We start from the raw sequence: 17,663 nt of genomic DNA, 5'->3' as shown, positions 1-17,663 counted from the left end.
CAACGCCACCCCCTCGGTGATGGTAGGCGTGGTGCGCTGGGGGCAGGTGTGGGGCCTTGGTCTTTCCTCCGTCCACCTCCTTCACTTTCTGTCTCCTGGCTGGCTGTCAGCTGCGTGCCCGCAAAATGAGGGTACCTCAGCTCCTCCTTGCAGGGCCCAGCTCCCAGGCTGTCCGCGGTCCCCAAGCAGCTCCTTCCGTGGCTACCACACCCACGGTAGTTGCAGAGACATCAGCCGATGATAAGAGGAGCAGGGCAGCCACAAGAGGCTGACATCAACTTGTGATTTCCGACTCAGGCCAAAGCTGATAAGGAGAAGGGGCCGCCCGTGATGGCCACACTGCTGGCTGCTGCTGAGTCCTGAACCTGCAGGGGCTGAGTTCTTGGTCCTGCATCCTGTCCTGGACTTATTCACTTCACTCATTCATTCCCTCATTCATTCGTTCATCCATTCATCCCTTTGTTTTATTTACTGAGCCAGACTGTCTCTTAACATTCTCTTATCCTGTGATGGATAGAATAATGAATAAGACCTAGCCTCTGCTTTCTCAGAACTCACAGGGGGAGGGAGGCGGCAGACGTGTGACCTAAGATTACAAAGATGCAAGATAAAATGTGAGTTCAGTCACGTGAGTGGGACCGAAAAGAAGTAGCCATGAGAGGGAAGCTGAGCTCTAGAGCAAGCGGTTCAAATTTCTGGACTTCTTTCTTTTTTTCAAATGGCCTCTTCTACAAAAGGAAGGGATGGAACAGAGCCCACTCGGCCCCTGCAGAGAAAGGTCAGTGGCTTCTCCTTTGGTTGCAAAGGAGAAACCCAAGTGACAGAAACCCGGTGCAAACAGTCTTAATCGAAAAGGAGGGAGCATTTATTGGATCACATAGTTGAACAATTAAGAGAAGATCTAGACATCAGGGTTTCAGGCACAGCTGAATCCAGGCATTCATGCTGTCTGCAATCTGCCTCTCTCCAGAGCCATTTAGGCATTAGGCCATATCGGATGACAGCATAGAGTGTGTGAGTTTTTCAAAGGTCTAGAAATGTGTTGGAGATTCCCCAAAATATTGCTTGGCTTCAAAATATGGGAAAAAGAAAGACTATGACAGGGGCTTCCCTGGTGGCGCAGTGGTTGAGAGTCCACCTGCCAATGCAGGGGACACGGGTTCGTGCCCTGGTCCGGGAAGATCCCACGTGCCGCAGAGCGGCTGGGCCCGTGGGCCATGGCCACTGAGCCTGCGCGTCCGGAGCCTGTGCTCCACAACGGGAGAGGCCACAGCAGCGAGAGGCCCGCGTATCACAAAAAAAATTAAAAAAATGACAAACTAGCAAACATGTCACCGTGGAGGTGATCTGCTCCCCAGCACTGCTCTCTCCTAATCATCAAGGTCAGCAGATGCTTTTTGGTGTTCATCCGTGTCCTGTCTGCAGTCTTGGACACCGTTGACCATCAAGTCCTTGACACTGTCCCACCCCCAGCTTCCATGGTACTCCACTTTTCCTCCTGACCTGTTTTTGCCTCTTCTGTACCAAAGGAAGGATGGTTAGGAGTGAGCCAGGAGAAGGGTTGGGAAGAGAATCCCAACTTCACTGCACATGCGAAGGCCTGAAGGTGGGAGACAGCCTGGATCATTAAGGAACTGCAGTCGTTCTGGAAGGCGTCAGAGCAAGGGGATAAAGCCTGAGGTTGGGGGTCAAGGAAGGACCAGATCAAGAAGGGCCTTGCAAGTCATGCTAAGGAATTTGGCCATTCTCTTGAAGGTAATAGGGAGCTATTGAAGGTTGTAACAAGGTGTAACGCGATCAGATTTGTGTTTCGCTGTCAGAAAGAGACCTTTGGCTATGAGGCGGAGGAGGCAGGGAGACATCAGGCAGTTGTAATAATTTAGGAGAAAAACAGTGGTGACCTCATGACCACCATGGAGGATGGAAAAAAAAAATGGGACAGTTCATGAGACAGTGACAAGACTTGGTGCTGTTTAGGTGTAACTGTTGAGGGAGGGGGAGATGTGAAGAATGACACCCAGGTTTCTGATTCTGAGATGAGCAGCAGAGAGGTGGGTTTAGAAGGTGAAATGAGGAACTGGCTTTGCACCTGTTGAGTCGGAAGAACTTGGGGCCATCTGGCTGATGGTGTCGGGGGTGGGGGTGTGGTTCTTGGTGTGTCTGGAGCTCGAGAAAGAAGTCAGGGCTCCCTGCATTGCTGCCCAGGCAGCACCAGCGGGGGGCCCACGGAGGTACCACCGTCCCACCCAGTCAGAATAAAGAACCTCCAGTGGCCAGTGGCTGACCACAGACACTTCTCTAGAAAGCAACGTCGCAGCAGGATGTGCTCTGGGAGGAGCTTTGAGGGCCATGGGGAAGGGGAAGGAAGAGGAGGGACAGAGCCAGGCCTGTGCGACACTGGGCTTTTCTCTGCAGGTCTGGAGGCTGCAGACACTGGTCAGGGCTCGTCTAAGACATCAGGTGGTCCCGGGCTGGAGGCCTCCCTGGGCAGGACTGTGGACAGCCGAGCTGCAGCTGAGCCAAGGTAGGCGCTGGCTGGGGGTGGGGTCTCCAGGGAGGGAGCCGGGAGAGGCAGACCTGAGCAGAGCAGATCGAGGGTCCGGGAGGAGGGATGCTGGAAGGGGAGCCCGTGAGGGGCAAGACACCCCTGGAGCTTGTGAATACACGCCCAGCCTTTCTGAGACGGGTTGCCCAGATGTGGTGGCTACTATGACCATTCTGCCAAGTTAAGATTATCCAACCTGGGCTGTCCAGTGGTTAGGACTCCGCACTTCCGATGCAAGCGGCACGGGTTCGATCCCTGGTGAGGGAACTAAGATCCCACATGCTTCAAGGTGCGGCCAAAAAAAAATGAGAAAAAGATTATTCAATCCATCTTCACAAGAAGAAAGGACGCAGGACCCTGTGAGAAGACCCCCTCCTTTCTTCTCCAAATCCTGTAAATGCCAGTAATAACAGGACTAATTATTGACGCCTGGTGCTATAGGATACATTCATTAGCCCATTGGATTCTCACGGGCAATTGGAGGAAGGCTGGGTATGTTTATAATGCCCGTTTATAGGTCAGGAGACTGAGGCAACTTACTTGCCAAAGTGCAGAGCGGGTAAGCAAGGCACAGGGCTCAGAGAGAATCTTCTGGGTCCCCATCGGTGCCCCTCCTGGGACATCATCTGTCCACCTCTGTCCCGGATCTTGGCCATTCTCTACACACACACACACACACACACACACACACACACACACACACTCACACACACACGGATCCAGCATCTTCTACGTGTGCAGCCGTCACCAAAGTCCAACCAGAGCCGTGTCTCCATCCTTGAGAAGCTGCCCGGCTGGTGTGGGGTTGAGACATGGCTGTGAGTGACTAACACAGACAGTAACAGGCGCCGGGGCCGCTGGCGAGGCGAGGTGTGCGCGCAGGTGGAGAGAGCCCCGCAGGTGTGGGGTCAGGGAGGGCTCCGCGCAAACCCTGGGTCTTGAGGGAGACAGAGGGCTTGTGGGCAGAGATGGAGCAGCGGGCGTCCCAGTGAGGGGGGCAAAGTGCGCAAACCCAGAGTAGGAGAGCGGGTGTGAACAGCGAGAAAGAAAAGCTAGAGATTCAGTTTGGCTGCTAACGTGGGGTTTGTGGAGAACTTAGCAGCGTGGGCCTGGCCTGTTTCTTTATTTAGCTCTAAGTAAGTGGCTTTTGAATGTCATCTCATTGAGTCCTCACAGTAATCTTATGAGGTAGGTGCTAATGTTAGGTCTCCTTTAAAGATAGGGAAACTGAGGCACAAGGGCTCTAAGCAACATGTTGCCATAGCAACAGAGAGGCTTGGAACCCGGGCAGTCCAGCGCCAAATGCTACCCGCCCGGCCACTCTGCCACTTTCCTCTGTCACCTCCTCGGCTCTCATGGTGGATGTGAACGCCAGGCTGGCTCGTGGCTTCCTGGTCTGCATCCAGGCCCTGTCACATTCCTCCCAGGCTCCCCCCGCCCACCCCACCCCCAGGAACAATGCTCTCCTCCTCCCCCCTCGACCAGCCCTCTCGCATCCAGGTGTTTCCTTCCCAGCCAGAGGCAGACTCAGCGAGGAAGTGGGCCTGCCCGGTCCTCAGGGGACAGCTGGGGAGCAGGGCCCTCGGGAATCTGGAAAGCCCAGCGGGCCTCGTGGGATGAGGGTTGACAGGGGCCCCCTCAGAACCCCAAGCTCTGCATTTCCACCCCCCACTAATCACAGGCTCTAAACCAAAGAGCTGGGTGTGTCGTCTGGCAAGTCTGTCTCTACAGAGAGAAGAACTCAGAGTCCTGGAAATGGCATCTGACCCAATACCCTGGGGGCGGCCGGCTGGCAACGCGTGTGGGAGGAGAGGGGAGTGGTTCGGTGGTGGGGGGGGTCCCTTCTCTCTGTGCCAGGGCGGTGGGCGCAGGACAGGAGGGAGGCGGGAAGGAGGACCCAGATGGTCCTGGGAAACTCCGTGTCTTTCTTCCCAAGGGGTGGCTTCTCCTGTCTGAAGAGTCTGGCCCGGGACCCAGCCATGGGGCAGGCAGGGGATCTTCCGAAGCTGGGATCTTCACGGCCAGACACTGACCCGGAGCCAGGCCTCCTCAGTCCTGCTCTCTGCAGCCCTTCCTCCAGCAGGGAAGTCTTTCCCATGATCTCTTGCACAGAGAGAATGGGCAGCCGCAGCTGCGAACAGGGCCCCGTCTGCTTCTTCCTGCTGCGTGTCACAGAACCGCCTCTGTGGCTCTGTGGCTGGTCCTGTGGCCCATTTTATCCCAAGGCAGTGAACGGCCATGTGTTCGCACCCGCCCTGAGGACCGTTCATTGCTAATGTTCTGTGTTTAAGGAGGAACGTCCTCTGAATCCCAATTCATTCATTCACTCGTTCATTCTTTGTTTCTGGTCTCGCCCCTCTGCTGGAAAGGGTCTAAGATTTTACCCTCCTTGTGACTCACAGGTTAGCGTACCACAATTTTAGGGATGCTGGCAGAAAACACGAGATTCGAGAGTCACAGACCCGGGTGTTTATCACTCACGGTGCAACAGGCAGTGTGAGCGTCCTGCCCCCAAGTCCCCTGGGAGAGCGGGGAGGTGGCCCCCAGTGCATGCTGTGCGTCACGGCTGAGCTTAGCCCTGAGCTAAGGAAACCCCCAGTGTTCACCGTGGGCTGCGAGCAAACCTGCCATCTTTGCCCTGGAGGGAGACATCGTCTCTATCATACTGGTCGGCAGAGAAATCCACCCTTGGCCCTGGAGGAGATCCTTGCTGTCTGTTCCAAGGCTGTTCACGATACAAACCTTCTTGAAGAAATGATCTGGAACAAAAGCTCACCAGACAGGCACAAACCCGGGAGGACTGTCTGCCAGCATCCTCCTACTGTCCCCTCGCCGACTGCACCCCAGCTGCACTGTCCCTTGAAAACCCTCGGGCACCTCCCTCCTCGGCGCTTGGGTGGCTGTTCCCTTCGTATGGAACATGTTTCCTGCAGACATTGGCTTGCTCCTTTCCTCCCGCAGGCTTCTACTCAGATGTCACCTCCTTAGGGAGACCTTTTAACATCGCACCCCCGACGCTGGAACCTCGCGATCCCCTTCTCAGCCGTATTCCTATAGCACTTCTCAGCATCTCATATACAACTTAATTATGGAATTTATTGTCTTCCCCCACTCCCACCCTCACTACGTACCCTCAGGGGTGCAACCTTTATGAGAGCAGGTGTTTTTGCCTACTTGATTGCCACGTCCCCAGGAACTGGAACAGTGTCTCACACTTAGAAGGGGCTCGAAACATATTCGTTGCGTGAATGAATCCATCCACTTATATGATCTTCAGTTGAAGACCTGGTTCTCCTACCTTGAGTCTGTAGGACAGATAAGGCTCAATCACTATTGAGCAAATGAGACAAGGAACGAATAGCACTGGCCAGGGATGGGGGTGGGGGATGTATGAGAGGCCGCAGTGCCGTGACCGTGGGGCTGCCCCCAGGTGGCTGGGATTCGCCCCTTGGCCGCTTTCCGCGCTGCTTGTACCAGCTGCTGGGAATCTTCCCAACTGGTGGCAGAGGCTGGTGTGTTTCTATCCTGTGATGTCGCATTCTCGCTATGACTGGGGGAACTGGGGGAGGGCAGGGGCTTGGGAGCTGAGCTTGGACGTGCCATTCGCCTGGTTAGCAGCACAAAAGCCACAGTCGGTCATCCGAGACGGAGCCGGGGACCAATGCCCTGCACAAGTGGCAGAGCAGCGTCCTTACCGCTGTGTCTGGGACCCCCTTCCCATGGGACCGCTGCCTCTTCACCAGTGTTTTCAGCATCAGTATCATCTCTGTTTCCTGTGCCAGTTGCCGTAGCAACCGTGCTGAACAGACTTGATTCCGTTCCCCAGCCTGAGAGCGGCTTGGGGACAGGGACCCTGTCTTGTCTTCGTACAAGTGCTTGACATTCACGATGCAGTGCGTCAGGGGCTACGGACCGTAAATGCTTGTCGAATGACTCACATGGCATCTCGGAGCAACTGCAACGCCCAGCTCACGTCAGGCGTGTCTGCAATTAACTCTCCTCTCTGAGAACTGGGACCTGGGCCACAGTGGACAGTCCCCAGCTTACAATGGTTTGAGTTAAGACTTTTCGACTTTACGATGGTGGGAAAGCAGCGTGCATTCACTAGAAACCGTACTTCAAATTCTGATCTTTTCCCAGGCTAGCGATATGGGGTTCGATATGCTGGGCAGGGCAGCTCCTAGCCAGCCACGTGATCACAAGAATCAGCAACTCATACGCTTACAGCCGTTCTGCGCCCAGACGATCATTCTGTTTTTCACTTTCAGTAGAGTATTCCATCCATTACGTGAGAGAGTCAACCGTTGATTATCAAGTAGGCTTTGCGTTAGATTTTGCCCAACTGTAGGCTAATGGAAGGGTTCTGAGCAGGTTTAAGGTAGGCAGGGCCAAGCTGTGATGTTCTGTAAGGGTAGGTGTGTTCAGTGCATTTTCGACTTACAATATTTTCAACATACAATGGGTTTATTGGGGTGTAACCCCGTCACAGATCAAGAAAGATCTATATAGCGTGTGGGTTGCCAGCTTGTCTGCCTCAAAGAGCCCAGCAGGAAGCATGAACAATGCCACAGACCAGCTGACAGTGGTGGACGCAGTAGGAGGGGCGGGTGCCTGGCCCTTCCAGGGGGGCAGCTGCAGTCCAAGCCCACTGATTGCTGCCACGTGGAATTATGGGCCCATTGTTTCCAGATCTTCCAGTTATTCCTTCTAAGTAAAAGTTGAGAATCTTGTTTTTATGTGAAATCTAACTTTTAAATGTGGGCTACAGAGTCAAATTTTCTAGAACCGTGGCTGCTTCTAGGGAAGGGGGATGCTTGCTTTTTCACTGTATAGCATGTGTACCTTCCAGACATTTCCCATGGGCAGACTTTTTAGCATGGGCAGTAAATTCTAACAATGTACCAGGCAGAGCAAGTCTCTGGTTCCCCGTGCACATGTTACCAAACACGTTTGGTCTGCCCGAGTCGCAGTGAATCGAATGCTGAGATGCTGAGGTTTGCAACAGACAAAGGGTTTATTTGTGAGGCAGCCAATCGAGGAGACCGGAGAACAACTCTCAGATCTGCCTTCCTGACGGCGAGGGGGCGAGGGGTACTTACGAGATAAAGATGAGGCGTGTGGAGCATGGGGAAAGGTGATGGGGATAAGAAAAGGTGAGGTAATCATCGTTCTGTGCAGGTGCAACTAAGCTACAGGCTTCTTCATAGGACGCATGCTCAGAAAATGGTGCCGTTAGCGTGTTCTGAGGGTGGAGGTATTGGGCCCCTGACGCCAAATGGTCACCAAGTGGACATTTGCGCCTGCCCAGATGGAGGGTCTCAACCAGTCTTAATGGGCTCAAACTCAAACTGGACACAGCTTTGAGTTCCTAAAAAACCACTTAGGCAAACGTCTTATCGTTCAGCCTTCATGACACTTGGAGGACACGCAAGTTTTTGTAAAAATAATTAAAGCAAGCCTGATCAGCAAAGGCAGTATTTATTAATGGCTAACTGATGACTACCCTTGGTTTCCGTGTAACACGTGTGTCATCAAGCTTGCCGTGGGCATGGACACCAGGGTGCCAATCGTGGGCCGAGAACGTGGCGAGTAGGGCCACACTGCAGTCAGTGAGAAGTCATGGGCTGGAAGGCCCCCAGCTCCTAAGGGCAAGGACTGTGTCTCATTTATTTACCTCTAAACGTTCAGGCCTGGCGCACTTTCTGCCACGTGAACAGTGTTCCATAGATGCTGTTTGATTTACTCAGCAATCTCAGTCCCTCGAAACACTGCCAGGAGCTAGGAAGAGAGCCAGAGGGCCTCGGAGCAGCCCAAATAGATGTTCCAAGAGCATGGGAGTTCCATGCTCTTTTTTCATAGACCAGTTTCTCGGGCTTTGTCTCCCTATTTTACATACAAGACAATGCCATGTGTTTATCTGGCTCCCCAGCGTTCAGCAAATTGGCAGTCTGGTGAAAGAGCAGAGACAGCAACAGGGCAGCCACCCGCACAGAGGAGCCTTTGTTCCAGTTTAAGAGAGGCATCCCCGCTGAACAGACAGATGACAGCAAGCACCCTTTTGGATGGATTACGGAGCCTCGCCCTTCCTGGCTGGGAGGGCCAGTGAGGCGGTGGGCCAGACGGCAGCCCCGTCCACCCACTTTGTGCGAGGTGCAGTCCCCACTGCTGAAACGGGATTCATACCTGAGAAAGTAGGAGCCTTTCAGCGTAGGATGGAGGCTTCCTTCACCTACCAGCAGCCCCTGAAATCTTCACTGTGTTACTGTGAGGTACGTGCAGTCAACTCCCATGAGATTCATCGAGGAAACCTCAGAGGCAAGTTTGGGTGCTTAAAAGGGCAAGGTTTATTTCCTGAGAAATTCACATCATCCTGAAGTGAGACAACTGAGATGTTGCTGCGTTTTGCCAGAATGACCTGGGTTCTGCCTGTTTCCATTTCCTGTCTGGTGCAGGCTTGACCCCTGAGGGCTCTGCCCCATACTGGTGTGGTCAGCAGCCCCAAAGGACAGGAAATAGATTACAGAGGTCCCCTGCAGAGGAACAAGGGGGTGACACAGCATATACCCAGGACCTGCACAAATGCATACAGGCACCGAATACATGGTTGATGAGTGAATAAGTGAGCGAATGAATGAATAGAAGAATGAAGGAGGCTTTCTGACAGCGATTGTTCAAACTTCTTAGAATTTTGCTTTCCATTAAACATCATCCCAGACCGAACCCGGGCCCGCTGCATTGGGAGTGCAGAGTCTTAACCACTGGACCACCAGGGAAGTCCCTACTTCTCTTTTTTTTAATTGAAGTGTACTTGGTTTACAATGTCGTGTAAGTTTCAGGTGTACAACACAGCAATTCAGCTACGTATATTCTTTTTCAGATTCTTTTCCCTTATAGGTTATTATGTAATATTGAGTATAGTTCCCTGTGCTATGCAGTAGCTCCTTGTTGGTTATCTATTTTATACATAATAGTGTGTATCTGTTAATCCCAAGCCTCCTAATTTATCCCTCCCCCGACCCGACCTACGCTTCTCTTTTAATCTGTATCTTTGTGGTTTCTTTTCCTTTAAGTCTGCTCAATGGTCATTATTAGCTGATTCCTCCCCGACAAAAGTTTAACTGTGTGTGTACTTTATTTTCCTCGGGCAGAGGGTGCTCTGTGAGGTTTGGAGCAGGGGAAGAATGGGTACGAAGGGAAGGGAGGGGGCCATGACTGGGCACCCCAGGCTGAGATCTGAGCTCTAGCCCTGATTCATCATTCACTGGACATGTGACTTCAACTATTTCTCCAAAATATTTATTCACTGTCTCCTGGGTGCCGATAACTGCCTTAGACACTGGGCGTGCTGCAGTGAATAAGAGACACTGGAACCCACTGTTTGTGGAGCTCACATTCTAATGAAGAGCCCAGAAAACTGATCATTACATGGGAAAATTCTGATCCTGATGAAAGCTATGAATAAAATAAAAGAGTGTGCGAGAGCATGACTGGGAAAGCTATTTTAGAAAGACTGCTCAAGGGAAGGCCTCTCTACGGAGGTGACATTTCAAATGAGACCTGAGTGTTGAGAAGGAGCCGGCTGTGAGGAAGGCTTGGGAGAAAGGTGTTCCGGGCAGAGGTGTGCAAAGGCCCTGAGGTAGGACTGAGCTTGGCAAGTTAGAGGAACACAAAGAGCCATGAGGTGAGATCCTGGTGAGCCAGAGGGAGAACGGGATGAGATGCAGCTGGAGAGAAGCCAGATCGGGCAAGATTTAGGCAGGGTGAGGAGGGTGGACTTTATGATAAGGTCTAAGGGAAGTCATTGGAGGGCTTCAGTCAGGGGCTAGGCTGTAGGGGGAAGAGTGGAAGCTGGGAGACCCACTGGTGGCACTGCCGTAATTTGCACAAGAAATGATGGTGGCTTGGACCTGGTGGGGCGGTGGGGTTGGAGCAGAGGTTATTACCATCCTTCTTCACAACCACATAACCGATAGAGGGGGACTTGAGAACACAACTTCTGGGCTCCCACTTGGGAAGCTTCTCTTTGTCTCCCTCCACCCCTGGATTTGGGGATCTGCCCTGTTCCCACTGCCTGTCCACCTTGGGCGGTGGCTCTGACTGTGTTGCCATTTTCCACCTCCTCCGTGTAGACTGGGAACACCCACAAGGTCTTCCACTCACAGTCGAACTTTCATGTTTGAAGTTTCATAGTTCATTTAGATTTCAGTGTCAAGTCTTGCCCACCAAAACATGTCATTGCATGTTTTTAGAGAGAACAAACAGCATGAATGCCTGACACCTTCCTCTCTTGAGTGGAGTTTTAGTTCCCCGACCTGCATGCCTAGCCCTTGATCAAAATGTCATCATGAAATAGTCTGATATTCTAGCTGGTTCTTCTGGGTGTCCATCTCACAAAGAGAGGAGGAGACGGCAGCTCAGAGAGGCCCCCAGTGGGCCCCCTGGGGATGGGGGTGCTGGGACTTGAGCCAGATTCCTCAGACTCCAGAAGTTACGCCCACAGCTCAGCATGGTCAGTCTTACAGTACAGCAGTCCCAGAGACCCAGGGAGGAAGAGAAGAGCAATTATTTTAATAGTTTTATTGTTTTTTCCCTGAGATGATAAGTTACACGCACAGTGTAATTCAATGGCCGTGTCCTTGAGTGATGAGCTCACAGATGTCTATTTCATCATGCTTCCCAACTTACATACGTGTCATCTCTCTCTTCTGTGTGCCCTCTGCCACATAATAAAAATAAAGTCAAACCTATTTCATATTAAGACATCAGATGTAGAAATGTATTAAAAATGAAAACCAGTGCCTATGGGTAAGTGATACCACTTTTTTTTATATAGTTTAGTGTGTATCATTAAAAGATAAAGGACTCACACACATACACACCAGGGAAATCTGAATAAAAAGGTATCAATGTCAATATCCTGGTAATGATACTTGCACTGCAGTTTCAGAAGGTGTTACCACAGTGGGAAACTGGTAACGCACACGTGAGATCTCTCTGTGTTATTTCTTACAGATGCGTGTGAATCTAGTTACCTCAACATTGAATGTTTAATTTAAGAAAAGACAACAGCTGTTATTTTTTTCAAACAGAGCTACAAAACTATTATCTCCCTCCACCCAAATTTCTGTGGTGTTCAAATTCCCAGTTGCCTCGAATGTCATAGTTTTTTTTTTGTTTTTTGGGGTTTTTTTGCGGTACGCTGGCCTCTCACTGTCGCGGCATCTCCCGTTGCGGAGCACAGGCTCCAGACGCGCAGGCTCAGCGGCCATGGCTCACGGGCCCAGCCGCTCCGCGGCATGTGGGATCTTCCCGGACCAGGGCACGAACCCGCGTCCCCTGCATCGGCAGGCGGACTCTCAACCACTGTGCCACCAGGAAAGCCCCTAACCCCATAGTTTTTTGTAATAGTTTGAATTAGGATTGAAATAAGAGTCACTTGGTTGATAATGTCTCTTAAACCCTGTTAATCTGTAGCCCCCACCTTCCTTTGACTTTACGTCTCCCCTCCTCACCTTCACCCCATCTTCCCTGCAATTTATTTGTTAAAGAAAACAGAATGTTCGTCCTGTAGAGTTTCTCAAATGCTGGATTTTGCATCCTGGTAATCTCCGTATTTCCTATAAATTGGTAATTAGATATAGAGGCTTATTTGCATTTAGAGTATATAAAACATGCACAAGCTTAAAAAAATTAAACTGGTAAAAAAAAAAAAGGGTATATATTAAAATACGTCAATTATTTTCCACTCCAGCTCCTCGGATGTTTCTCAAGAGGTAGCTGTGCCTTGTGTGTCAGTGATCTGGTGTTTTAAAGCTGTGAGAGCACCATTGAACAAACATGCCTTTTTCTTGGTAAATTCTAGAATTTGGTCAAAGCCTACTAAGTACCCAAGCACGGGATCCCAGTTACCAATTCAGATGTGGGTTTCTTTCTTTGTTTAATAGCTTTTTATTTTCTATATTTACATACAGTAAAATTGACTCTTACTGCTATGCAGTTCAATGAGTTTTAACACATATATCGATTTTACCACAGGGTACAGAGCAAATCCGTCACCCCAAAAGTTCCCTGTTGCCCCTCTGTAGTCACCCCCTCTCCCTATCCCAAACCCTTACAACCACTGATCTATTTTCTTTCTTTTTTTTTGGTAATAAATTTATTTATTTATTAATTTATTTATGGCTGCGTGGGGTCTTCGTTGCTGCACACGGGCTTTCTCTAGTTGCGGCGAGCAGGGGCTACTCTTCGTTGCGGTGCGCGGGCTTCTCATTGCCGTGGCTTCTCATTGTGGAGCCGGGCTCTAGGCGTGCAGGCTTCAGTAGTTGTGGCACGTGGGCTCAGTAGTTGTGACTCGCGGGCTCTAGAGCGCAGGCTCAGCAGTTGTGACACACGGGCTTAGTTGCTCCGCAGCATGTGGGATCTCCACGGACCAGGGCTCGAACCCGTGTGCCCTGCATTGGCAGGCGGATTCTTAGCCACTGCACCACCAGGGAAGTCCCTAGCAGGCAGATTCTTAATCACTTCGCCACCAGGGAAGTCCCTTCTGTTGTATTTCTTTTTTTAGTAGCTATCCCAGTGGATGTGAAGTGCTTGCCCTATTTTTTTAAACTATCCTCATTCGATTTTTGGTACCAAGGGTAGGCTGGCTTTTTCAGAGAATCTTTTCTTTTTTCTCTATTCTTTGGGACAGTAAACTCTGTGCTAAGTAACATAAAAACTTGCTTCACTCTGTAGGTTTGAGAGAACTTATCAAAGGAACCATCTGAGCCAGATACCACTTTTTAAGAGCCAGTTACCTGATGGCTTTCTCTGTTTCCTCACTGGTTACTAATATAAGCAGTTTTTCTAACTCTTCTAGAGCCTTCTGAGTCATTTTTATTTCCCTAGAAAACTGTGTATGATACAGAGGGTTCAGACTTTCTTTATACAGATAAATGTCATATGGGATGTTTATCATTCCTAATATTGTCTCTTTGTTTTCTCTTTCTCAATTAGCTTTCCCAGGTGTGTGTGTGTATGTGTGTATCTTTTTTTTCTTCAAAGAACAAGCTCTTGGATTCTTTCAGAGTTCCTCTGCTTTTCAGTTGTGGAGTGTGTTGCCCTGGGAAGCAGACTTTGGGTGTCCCTCCCTCTGGGGTTACAGTGGGGCAGCCTGTGGTCATGACTGAGGGCATGAGCTCTAGAGCCAGATGGTCTGAGTTCAAGTGCTCATTCCTTTACTTACTAGCTATTTGACCTTGAATCGTTATTTGTCTCTGTTTCAATTTCCCCATCTGTGGAATGGGGAGAAAATAGTGCCTACCTCATAAGGTTACTATTAAAGAGTTGATAGTTTTTAAGTGTTTAGAAGAGTGTCTGGCACATAGCATGCACCATAGGAGCACTTCTTAAATAAATCTAGAGTCCCTCCCCTCCAGTTTGAGAGAAGCCTCGTTCCCCCGGGGAGCCTCTCCATTCCACAAATATACTTTGTACACGTCCCACCCACCACTAACTGTCTCTTCTTTTGCAGAACCAGCTCTTTGCAGGAAAACAAGCACCTTACTTTCCATTCTGCTGCCTGAGACAGTCACACCCTCCTCACACTTACCCCAGGCCCCCATGGAGAGCTCAGGTCAGTATGGTCCGGGAGAGAGGGGTCTGGTGTGCCCGTTTACAGAGTGGGGAAGGCCCATCTGGCAGGTGAGGTTGCCCCCAGAGCTGGCAGGACCACCTCTACCCAGCGGGGCTGAGAGACCCGCACTCAGCTCCCCGAACGCGAGACCATCTTGAGAGATGGACATCTACACGCTTGTACGAGCCCCAGCTGCCGGCAGATCACTGAGCTGGACATTGGGAGTAATGACAATAATAGCAACATATATTGCCAAACACTTGCATTTATTTAACAGAAATCTCTATGGCACTCACAATATATCAAGTAGTGGGAAAAGCACCTGACAAATGTTAATTTGTTTAGTCTTCATAAAGACCCCATAAGATAGATATTATTATTACTTCCATTTTACAGAATATGGGAGGGGCTTCTCTGGTGGCGCAGTGGTTGAGAGTCCGCCTGCCGATGCAGGGGACACGGGTTCGTGCCCCGGTCCGGGAAGATCCCACATGCCGCGTAGCAGCTGGGCCCGTGAGCCATGGCCACTGAGCCTGCGCGTCCGGAGCCCGTGCTCCGCAGCGGGAGAGGCCACAACAGTGAGAGGCCCGCGTACCGCAAAAAAAAAAAGAATATGGGAAAGTGAGAGAAGACAGGTATTGTCCCAAGGTCACATAGATATTATATGGTCAAATCAGGATTTGAACCCAGCAATCTAGCTCCAGCATCTGTGCTGTGAATGACTTCTCTACGGGCTGCCTCATGCAAAACATCAGAAGGAGTCTGCGAGGTAGGGATATCAGTACAATTGTCCTCATTTTACTAAAAGGGAAACAGACTCAGAGAGGCTAGGTAATTTGCTCAAAGCTACAGAGCTAGTAAGTGGCAGATCCAGGATTGGAACCCACGTCTGGCTGACTCCAAAACCTAGACTTTTCTCCCTACACCGTCCTGGGACAACAAGCAGAGATGACCCTTCCCCCAAGATGTGTATCAACTAATGTTCACCTGGCAAGTCGGAAACCACTCCTCCGGCCACCAGGTATAGACTCCAATGCCGTTGAAGATCCCTGTCCCAGGGAAGGGTAGGGGACACCCCGAGGCAGGCACAGCCACCAGCCTGTTATCATTCCTAAGAGAGCATCCTTTCCACACCCCACTCACCCTCAGAGAGCCTCACCCAGTCAGAAGAAGCTTCAACCAGTGAATCTTGGTGTCACAAGGTTCCTGGTCACCTTTAACCAGCTGGGGTTTGGGCTGGGAGGATAAGGGTGGGGACAGCACTGTGAAAATCTCCTACTGAACATTTCAAAACCAACTTACTTTGCACTCACTTTAATTACAACAATTAAGACACATCGGTATCGTGTTTTAGGAAGGGAGGTATACCGATAAAGTTTCTTTGGATACAAGCAATAGAAGCCCATATGGTTCATTTAATATTCAAAGATAAAAAGTGGCTGAGCATTGAAGGAACAGCTGAAGCATCAGGTACCAGAAAGGGCAGGGAACAGGGTGGATCTGCCGCCAGGACAGGAAGAGGGAGGCTCTCTCCACTCCGGGCTGTCACCCACAAAATGGTCACCCAGAGGGAGAGAGAGTCCGTTGGCCAGCTTGGTCCCGTGCCACTCCAAGGCCAGGTCAAAGCAGGGCACCTAGGTCACAGTGCCACCAGGATTATAGTGAGCAGGGAAGGCTACAGGGCAAGAAAGACCACCAACATCCAAATGACCCCCTGACCCAAAATCCAGTGGGTGAGAGAAGCATCCCCAAATTAGGATGCTGGCCCTGAAAACTCCAAAAGGGAGTTTTTCCATCAGGACCAGGGACTGCAGTTGTCCTGGCTGGCTTCCCAAATTATAGTTGTTTTTAACTTTTCCCACCTTCCTACAGCCCTTAGAGACCTCTCATCCTAGAGTCAAGAAGAGGGGCCCCTGAAAAGTAAGACGTTTGTTTGGACGGCTGCAAAGAGCAATGTTTCAAGGTCACCAAAAGTATTGTTATTTTGCCACTCCTGCAAACAGGGGCAAGATTGCAAACCTTTTTAGAAACATCTGAGCCTTTGTACCACATGGGGGGAAGGTGGGAGTCAGGCACGGGATGGAAGAAAGAGGAGCACATGAGCGTGTCACTCACTCCAGCCAACGGTGCATCTGGGTGCTGAGCACGTGATTTCAATGAGCAGCTGAGATGCTCAGACAGTGCTGTCTGTTCACCAGGGGATTCCCAGACAAGTCCTCGCCCCTGGTAGGAAGGGCAGTCAGTAAGGTCCAGGTGGTCAGCGTGTTGGGGCTCCATGGGCTCCAGGAAAATGGAGCCCAGCTCAAAGGTCAAGGTCAGGAAAAGGTCATCCTCCAAAACGGAAACTAGTGAACACAACATGTACCACATGACATTCACCGGTACAGAGCTAAGCTGCCTCGGGTAGTCCAAGGCTGAATTGGAACACACACAAACAAACCATATTCTTCTCAATTGTATTATGGCTCACCCGGCATGAGGTAGTGGGACCCCTAGGTTAGTGATTTTATTGTGATTTTAAAGGGAAGGGACCAGAAAGAGTTCATTGGTGTGTTTCCATTTCCATTCCAGGGAGGGGGTTCTGATTCTGACGGCTGATACCCAGAGAGTGGAAAAGGACAATTCTCCACAACATCCTAGTTTGAGGGAAACATCCCTTGGGAATTATGAATTCAACTCTTCCGCAGTAATTTTGTGTCCCCTGTAACCCTCTCATCTGGGTGGCTATGTGCAGCGGCTGGAGCAGGCTGAGGGAATTTTAAGTTTGATTATTCCACCAGCTTTCCCCATACTGATGCCAGGGTCCTCTCTGGGCATGTTTGTCGGGGTTCTCCAGAGGAACAGAACCAGTAGGATGTATATACGTATAGAGAATGAGGTTTATTGTAAGGAGTTGGCTTACACGATTATGGAGGCTGACAAGTACCAAGACCTGCAGTCAGGACAGCCCATGGTGTAAATTCCATTCCAGAAGCCAGCAGGCTCGAGACTCAGGAAGAGCCAGTGTTTCAGTTCAAGTCCAGAGGCAGGGGAAAACCAGTGTTCCAGCTGGAAGGCAGGCAGGCAGGAGGAATTCCCTCTTCCTTGGGGGAGGGTCAGCCTTTTGCTCTATTCAGGCCACCACTGATTGGATGGGGCCCACCCACATTAGGAAGGGCAATCTGCTTTACTTGATCTATCGATTTAAATATTAAACTCATCTAAAACACCATCACAGACGCAACCAAAATAACATCTGACCAAATATCTGGGTGCCCTGTTGCCCAGTCAAGTTGACACGTAAAATTAACCATCACAAGAGGGTATGGGACAACTTCAAGAAGACAAAGACTGGTCTGCTTGAAAAAAATCTTAGGAGATTTTATTCCCGTCATGGCTGGACCCAAAGAGTGTCAGAGCACTGGTGTCTATAAGGGTTACATTTCTAAACAAAGGTTATATCTTTTGCAAACAAGCTAATGGACAACAACAAAAATAATAGTAATAATAATAAACTTTCTCCAA

General features: G+C 50.4%; 1 protein-coding gene across 1 annotated transcript in view; it reads left to right on the top strand.

The window, feature by feature from the left end:
• Positions 1 to 2,506: 2,506 nt before the first annotated feature.
• Positions 2,507 to 17,663, top strand: part of PIK3R6 (phosphoinositide-3-kinase regulatory subunit 6) — a 45,999-nt gene continuing 30,842 nt past the window's right edge. Inside the window, exons 1-2 of the mRNA XM_059996331.1 lie at positions 2,507 to 2,524; positions 14,058 to 14,159. Of these exons, the coding sequence (XP_059852314.1) occupies positions 14,147 to 14,159 (13 nt within the window). The 5' untranslated portion in view covers positions 2,507 to 2,524; positions 14,058 to 14,146. The remainder of the gene's footprint in view (positions 2,525 to 14,057; positions 14,160 to 17,663) is intronic.

The sequence above is a fragment of the Delphinus delphis genome, chromosome 19, assembly GCF_949987515.2.
Source record: "Delphinus delphis chromosome 19, mDelDel1.2, whole genome shotgun sequence".
Classification (NCBI taxonomy): Eukaryota; Metazoa; Chordata; class Mammalia; order Artiodactyla; family Delphinidae; genus Delphinus; species Delphinus delphis.
Note: the sequence above shows the minus strand (reverse complement) of the source record. Positions and strands in the feature narration are given on the sequence as shown.